The sequence below is a fragment of the Hypomesus nipponensis genome, chromosome 19 (genome assembly GCF_054491055.1).
Source record: "Hypomesus nipponensis isolate SF chromosome 19, ASM5449105v1, whole genome shotgun sequence".
NCBI classification, from domain to species: domain Eukaryota; kingdom Metazoa; phylum Chordata; class Actinopteri; order Osmeriformes; family Osmeridae; genus Hypomesus; species Hypomesus nipponensis.
Genome location: NC_140379.1, coordinates 10,248,761 through 10,256,887, shown reverse-complemented (window position 1 = coordinate 10,256,887; position 8,127 = coordinate 10,248,761). Strand labels below are relative to the sequence as shown.

At 40.9% G+C, this 8,127-nt stretch overlaps 1 protein-coding gene across 4 annotated transcripts in view; it reads right to left on the bottom strand.

Annotated features, from left to right (window-relative positions):
- Positions 1-5,646: 5,646 nt before the first annotated feature.
- The window catches only part of uacab (uveal autoantigen with coiled-coil domains and ankyrin repeats b), a 30,397-nt gene continuing 27,916 nt past the window's right edge, over positions 5,647-8,127 (bottom strand). For all 4 annotated transcript variants that reach the window (XM_084682072.1, XM_084682071.1, XM_084682073.1 and 1 more), the window contains one exon: positions 5,647-7,989. In XM_084682072.1, coding sequence (XP_084538198.1) covers positions 7,918-7,989 — 72 coding nt within the window. In that variant the 3' untranslated portion in view covers positions 5,647-7,917. The remainder of the gene's footprint in view (positions 7,990-8,127) is intronic.

Sequence of the window (8,127 nt, the reverse complement as noted above, 5' to 3'; positions counted from 1 at the left end):
CACTTTACTTCACTCTACTGTATCCTTTAACTAATGAACCGATACATTTTTCTGTATTAGCATTACAATGTAAAATTGATACATAAAAAGGCCTATTAATAAGCATTAAGCCATGTTAGGCCTAAATATCCTAGATTTTAATTTACACTTGCACTCATAGGCAGAGGCCCAAAAGATGGTTTTAGCAACATTGAATGCATATGGGCAGGTCATTCCTAAGTGCTCTTAATTACATGAAAAGACTGCTAAAGACTACCAAATGTTTTTTATGAGAAAGAAACAAAACTAATACAGATGTAGCTTTTCGTTTTACAACAACACTGAAAGAAGATTTTGAATGTCTGGGTGAATGGCTGATTGACTATAAGGGTAGGGACCAAGAAACAAGCGTCACTGCTTTGTTTAAAATGTTCTGCTCACTTAGAGACTTAACAAGCAAACAATGAAGGATTCTACAACAAGGAGAGGGTTGGGCTTTTCCCAAACGAAAAATATTGGGTTTACAAACAATGCATTTCATTGTGCTTTCCATGTGCTGAAACTGAAATTCATTGTATCCTCAATTAAGTTAGCTAAACAATGATGATCATTATACTCTACAAATTCACAGGTGGTAGCCGATACTTATTAGTGCACTATAAAATGGTACAAATGGAATACACTAGTGTTAAATTGATAACACTTACAACTGTCTCATGATTAATACATGTATTTATTAAATCCACTGAAAGAAAGAACAGAAAAGACTAGGGAGGTGCTACAACTGGCTGCTACTAGCAGAGCGCCATGTTGAATACATCAACAAGCATTGCCCTCCAAGAAGTGGTACAGAAAGTCCAAGGATACGATTCTCCTAAAAAACACAACCTGTCATTCCACAACCCAAACACAGTAGCCTTAGCAAAAAGCCTCATCTGACTAGTTAACTACCCGAATCCTGTGTCGGTAATACTATTTACATTTATGCATTTAGCAGACGCTTTTATCCAAAGCGACTTCCAAAAGAGAGCTTTACAAAAGTGCATAGGTCACTGATCATAACAACGAGATAGCCCCAAACATTGCGGGTGGCCAAAACATGAAGCATACACTGTGAAAACTCCCAAAGAGAAGAACCATAAGAGCATTTAGATGAACAAGTTACCATTAAACAATGTAACTATTGGAAGCAGTTTGGCCTGAACACTGTTTCCAAGCCATTTTAGGCCCAATTACACACTTTGTGTCGTGTCAAGTCACTGGCAGACGTGAACATGAGAATGTAAAAAATGTACGTGATGACTAAAGATGTAATGTTGGAGTGAGAAAAAGGGAGAATTATATTTAGAGACTTGTCCTATTTGTTTTCGGTGTAAGAGGCAATACACTGAACTGGGTGGATTAACCAACATTAGTGGTTAACCAAGTGCTAATGAGAGAAAAAGAACACAGAACTCAGATAAAACCGCTTAGCGTACAGCAGTACAAAATGTCCTCACTTCACTTCAATGAAGGACTACTTAGGCTGCTAAACCCCACATGTAATTACCTGAAGGATGTTGCTGGACCTGTTTCTAATCTGTGTAGTGTGTGTGTGTGTGTGTTTCAAATTGTGAACCCCACTCCCTTCTGATGTAGACCTATTTAAGCAGTTCTTAAGCACACATGTATTCTGCTACATGGACTTCCACACCTTTGATATGGCCCATCAAATTTCTGGGGACACTAAATTGATCACAGGCCCTGCTGTAGTCTTGGCAAGTATGAGAAAAGATTGTCCCCCTAATCCAGGTTTGATGTTTGACAGTCTGGAACTTTGACTCCTCTTATTACACCCCACCCCCCTCTTCTGTGATCCCTCGCAGCCATGGAATAAATCCTGGGAAGGGAGCTTGCTCCTTTGTCTCTTAATTTCCCTCCCATTTGAGGTGCAGGTCAACTCGGGATCAGAGATATGGTACTGCTGGAGGGAGGGAAGGAGAGACAGAGAGAGGGCTGGATGAGAGAGAGCGTAGGGGGAAATGAGAAAAAAGGGAAGAGAAAAAAGAAAAAAAAAGAGAGAATGAGCTAGAACAGCAGGGGAAAGTGAGACATGCTGAAGCCATCCAAGTCAAATCAGCACCATGTGTCCTCCAGAGCCTTGTTATCCCATAAATGAACTTTATTGAGGCAACAAAGTGTTTTAAAACTCTGCAAAAACATAAAAGTAGCCTGCTGCCTCAGTCGCCACAGTCAACTAGGGGCCAAAGGGAACTTGGTTCTCTGGAAAGGCTAATGAAGAGGGGGAGGCTCATGGTGTACACTGTCTCCACCGTAGTGCCTGCTGGCCAGTTAGTGGGCAGGCTAGGTAATGGCCTATTAGTGACTGAGATTAGGTTGCCAATCTCAGAGAGGAAACAGAGGTGGCAGCCTGGGTCCTTGCCATTGACATGACCCAGAGAACGGGGGGTGTTAAGAATGTTGCTCAGGAGAAGGGGGAGAGATGGAGAAAGATCGTGCGAGAGAGCTAGTATGCCGAGGGGGGCTAAGAGGGAGACATTTGCACTGTGTTTCACAAAGGGCAAGGCTACTCTAAATGTGCGTCATAGTGATGATAGAGAGTTTGAGAACAAATAAGCTGGGCGGATGAGTCTTCAAGTTTAAACATTTCTGTGTGTAACGTCTCTGTGTGTGGAACCCCCCACCCCAATACACAGTTGTTGCACTGCATGTGCTATGATCCTTCAGAAAGTGATGAATGATGAAGAGGCGATGGGGCAACTAGAGGACATCTGGTTCTGATTAGGGGCCTGGAAATAAGATTAAAAGGAAATCTCCCAACAGATTGAACTGTGTTTGCCATAGTTGCTGAGAACAGCTAAAGTGCAAATAAGTCATAAAACATGGCAGAAGGAGAGGACGGGGGCTGCCACGGAGACCTGGCTTTTAGATCTTAAAGCAATCTTGTCCAGAGGGAGCCTTGGATCAATTAAAAGGTGCTTGTGTGTGTGTATATGTGTGTGTGTGTGTGCGGGGGCTGCTTGCATGTAAAGGTCTTAATAAAAGCCTTTCCTAAAACTACATCAATATGTTCCTTAAGCTGCCCTAAGAGACACAGCTGGAACAGATAATGGAAGCACAGTCTTTGAATGTTGTCTTACAGACAAAATGATGCAGGAGTTAACTTTGGGAACATACTTTTAGCAAGAATACAACCACCAGGTGAGCATTCCACGTTCCAAACACCATACTTTCACCTGTGACTGTGCTTCTTGTATAATAAACTTATTTTTATCTGTACAACAGTTAAAAACACAGATGCGCACAGATTTCGAATACCTTTGGCCCAAAAAGCTATTTTTGGACCAGTTCTTCAGTAGTAGAAGTAATACATCAACGACTCTGGGCTCCAATGGTGTCGACAAATTGACAGTTTAAAAGTGCCTCAGGAATTTCTTGCAAAGCTCTGAAGAACTTTTTGAATAAAAAAGGACAAACGACTAGGATGTATAAAAGCCGTGTCAGAGGCCCTTGCTCTCATTGTTTGATTGTTCCCAAAATTATCAACCAAAGTAGCCTATTGGCAAGCTATATTGAAATATTTATTTATGGCCCTTGATGCAGGGGCAGATCTACAGGGGTGGCAAGGGGTTGCTGCCACCCCAGTTGGCAGCTTTGAAAACAAAGTAAAGTTGTGGCTCATCAGACATTTGCGAGAGCGAATTTCTAATATCCGGCTGCAAGTGAATGCAGCACGAGACGACTCCACCCACCCTCCCCACACCGCAAACCAAAGTTGCTTTCATTTGAACACGATGAAGGCACAAATTGACCATATAAGGCTCCAACTCAAGGAAGCAATCATCGGCACGGACAGTCAGACTGCACCGGAGGAATGAGGTGTCAAGCAATTAATGACCAAGAATAATTAGAAAAGTGCAGGGCTAACAGAGTTGCAACGTCAGTTTCCGGTTGAATTTAGGGTTAATAACGATAACTCGTGAATGCTTTGGGAAAGCAACAACAAAGATGACCATGGTAAAGTTAGTTTGAAATTCGATATTCAACAGATATTTGGACACCCACAATTGTGCTATTTTAACCGGTGTTTAGCACCATTAACATCGGCCGCTTAGCCAATGCTTTTGGCTGCCTAAACAACAGGTATACTTAAGGACCATCAACAAATTCAAAATTTCAAAAGTCAATAGCTTTTCAACAACATAAAGTAGGAGCGTCAAAATAATCAAGTTATTAAAAAAATATATATATTCAAAATACATCTTCAAACTTCAATAGTTTTTGGTCATGTGACCTATATACCTCAAATCTATTTCAGAGTGTTCACTGACTATGCATACAGGTTGCTCAGCCTTTATGTTGTTCATTTTCACCTCACGATTGTCAGTGAAAGTGCAAGTGATAAACTCGCCCGGGGCGCCCAATGTGCTAGGACCGGCACTGTTTATTGGACAGACAGAAAGATGGGAGAGATAGAGTGGCAGATGTATGGGAGAGAGAGGGGCAGATGTATGGGAGAGGGGCAGATGTATGGGAGAGAGAGGGGCAGATGTATGGGAGAGAGAGGGGCAGACATGCAGGAATGTCCCATGCCGGAGACAAACCCAAGCTGCTGCGTTAGGACCACAGCCGTGGTAAGTGGTACGTTTGATTGTTCTTAAAGATAATGATTAGGTACAAAACTAGGGAATGCAGACCGTTGTTGGGTCGTTCTAGGAGATATCTAGCTACTTAAAATGGCAAGACAGCTGCAGAAACTCCACAGACAAAGGCCAGGATGATAACATATGTTTAGTTAGTTCCAGGCTGTGTTATTAACACCCTGTATTTTTGTACGCCTTTCGAATGGTTAGCTCCTAGCATACATTGGTAGTGTAGTAGTTAGGGTTAAAATGTACTTACTGGTCCGGCAGTCAGGTCTGCATTTAGGATCAAGACGGCTATTCCATGTGAGTAAAATGTTACAGTCATGCCTGCTAGGCTGTGCTCTTCTGTAGCAGATAATTGAGTTCTCCAAAGCACATCACATCTACATTTAGTAATTTAACAGATGCTCACGTGATGTTACCAGCTGTGTTAATTAGCCAGTTTGCTAATTAGTCAGCTTTGTTTACCTGCATTTGCACTGTTGAGCTAGGATTGTGATGGGACTGATCAAAGCAATTTACACGAGAGGGACGTATGAAATGATGATCATAAGTCCTGAGCAATCGATGCCGTTCATGAACGATTGGAGAGGATAAGCGGCAGGCGTTTTTCCCTACTTACAGCGCGGATTGCCAGTCACATGACCCCCTAGTCTTCAGACAGGGCCGTTTTTATTAAGACATAATGATCCCTTTTAGTAAACTTGTTAAACAGTTTTCCATAAATTCATTTCAAGGTTATTTATGTTTTGGGGGGCACCTTTTCAGTTTGCAGAGGGTAGCCTACTGTTTGAATCGCGATTCCAGACACTGCCTGACAACTTTAGATATAGATAGGACCATTTTTAACCAGGATTGCCCAATTTCTTCGTTTTGATGCAACTGTTTCAACTATGAGGCTGCCACATAGGCTTAGTGCAAGAGGGAATGGTGAAAGGCAAGGAAATGACAACACAACCCTGTTCAGAACCCTACATTTAACTCTTAGTTTTTGACGTGTAAATGAGCAGCAACAAATGTATGCTTTTTAATCTATGCCATCTTTATAAATAATACATATGCATACTTTTCAAAAATACAGAAATACAAGTAGTACAATTTCAGTTAAAAAAACAGACCCACCTGCAACCAACGCAAGCACACCTCACAATTTCACCAGAAATTGTACCCTCGCATTTGTAATGCTATCAATTACATTTGACTTTACTTTGACCATTCTTGCTCTTATTCAACCCATATAGTCAAATAACTGCCATACCATCCTAGATAGATAATGTTAATATCCTTTCCAGTCCTGTCCCTCTTCAATTAGATCAAGGGGCGTAGTTTTGATTGCTTGGCCAATTTATAAACGAGAAAGAAACCACAGTTTTCTAGGTTAGGCACTTTTAATGAAGTTTGCATCACTAACTGACAAACAAAAGAAATCCCTTGCAAAAAGAAAAAAACAAACAAAAACTGTTGAACAGATGGTGTACAGTAGACAATAGTTTCTGGATTTCAATTGGTAAACTCTGTTAATGGAGAAAAACATTTAATTAATGAAGGATAGCATTCCAATAAGGCGGTTGAATCCACTTCAAAAAGACCCATTTTAGGGAGTCATTTTTATCATGATAATTGTGGAATTCTATATAGAGTATTTAGTCATAGTATCAAAATGATTTATACATTAGCTAAATTAAAGAAGCATTATTCAAGTCTTTCAAATTGTTTCAAAGAGTTAAGCCTAAAAAGTTATAGATAAATTCGGGAGATTATCTCTGTCAAATAATGGCATCTGAAATGTTACCCTGAACAAGTGTGTGTTGTGCCGTTCTACTCCAGACCTGCTGAATATCATCATCATCCTCACCACGTGTTTTAGTAATCAAAGAAGTACAAAGCCATGAAAAAATATATCAGTGTAAAGAGACTTGCTCAACCTGCACAAAATCACTACAAAATCACAACGAACCACAACAAATCAAAAAGAGCTAGTTCAGGGGAACACAACTGCGGTCCTCTGATATCCGTCCTTTTTTCTTCCTATCCTTTTGCTTCTGGGGGGGGGGGGGGATGCAAAACTGCTTTCAACATGTTTCTATTAGCCAAACATATCGGACTGACACTCACACCATCTGAATTCTATTGCATTTCTATGCAAATCGTTCTTTCTTTTACACAACCAGCTTCCAGGTGGTATGCCCTCTGGACCAACCGGTGACACTGACTGGAGCACATAATACATTGGAACCCTAAATAATAAATGTCATTGGGAAAAGTCAAATCCAATTTCGGCATTTTGGCTCCCTGCAAGAACCACAGTTGCATACCCTTGAGCTAGTCATCCATCAAAACATATTAAACTTGGCCTGCCAAGTCTTGCCACTAGAGGACACTCTTAGTCCAGCAACATTACGCTCCACTTCAAACTGTAAAACACAGCAATTTGACTTCGATATTACCCCCAAATACATGGGCTCTTTCCAAAACTAGCCTTTAGTTTCTACATATTTTCCAAATAAACTGAATAGGCATAGTTCTGATGTTATAAAATCCCTTCAGCCCATATTATATAGGGCATAAGGGGCCTGTCACTTATGCTTACCACAGTTGTGATCTTTATCTGAGGGAAGATTATACGGGTTGTTTCTGGAAATGGACCAGCATTGCTAGTTAAGCACACACCATGACTCAAATTCAACATCATCATGAAACAAATGAGTATGGTAGACATGAGGATTGATAAGGGGTATCAATCCTCATGTCTACCATACTGTTTCATGTTAAGGCTTTGAATACTTGTTCTACACACAAGTCTTTCAGTCAGAACACCCAGCCACAAGCCTGTCATGAGAGTATGTATTGTGTGCCAAAGAACCCAAACTGAGGAGCCCTGCTCCTAAGTAACATTATGCTTTGGTGTGACCAGAAAAGCTTTACAGAAAGGTGGGAAATGTGAACAGTAGTCTTAGCTCATATAAGTTGTCCACTTTGCAAGCTTTCCATGAGTGCCTAATCTATAGTGACCCAAATATGGCAAAAATATGTAAAACCCTTTAACATTGTGTCAACTAAATGCAGTACAGTGGTGCATTGCATTCATTTCCTCAAAAAAAACTGTTACTGCAGATTAAAATATGAATCTGACACATACGCACAGTGCCCAGAGGGGTGCAGCAGGGAACTCTGTTACCAAGGTGATTGGTGGATTTGAGTCAATTCGTAAAATGTTGTTATTTTTGACAGCAGGAAGAGGTGGTGGGAGGTAAGGAGGTTGGGGTTGTAGAAATGATCATTTTGGTGATAGTTAGCACACAAACTCTTGTCTCATTCTGATGATTTGCAGTAAGGCAGCTTGGACATCTTCATCCATGTGCCCCTAGGAAGGGGGAGAGAAACACACAAGGATTAGTATGTCCACTACTGTAGTTCACAGCTGGAGCTGTTCTTGAGCTGTATAGGGTGACACCTGCTTTTGTTTTCAACAATTCACAGATGAAGAATGGGTTTCATTTGA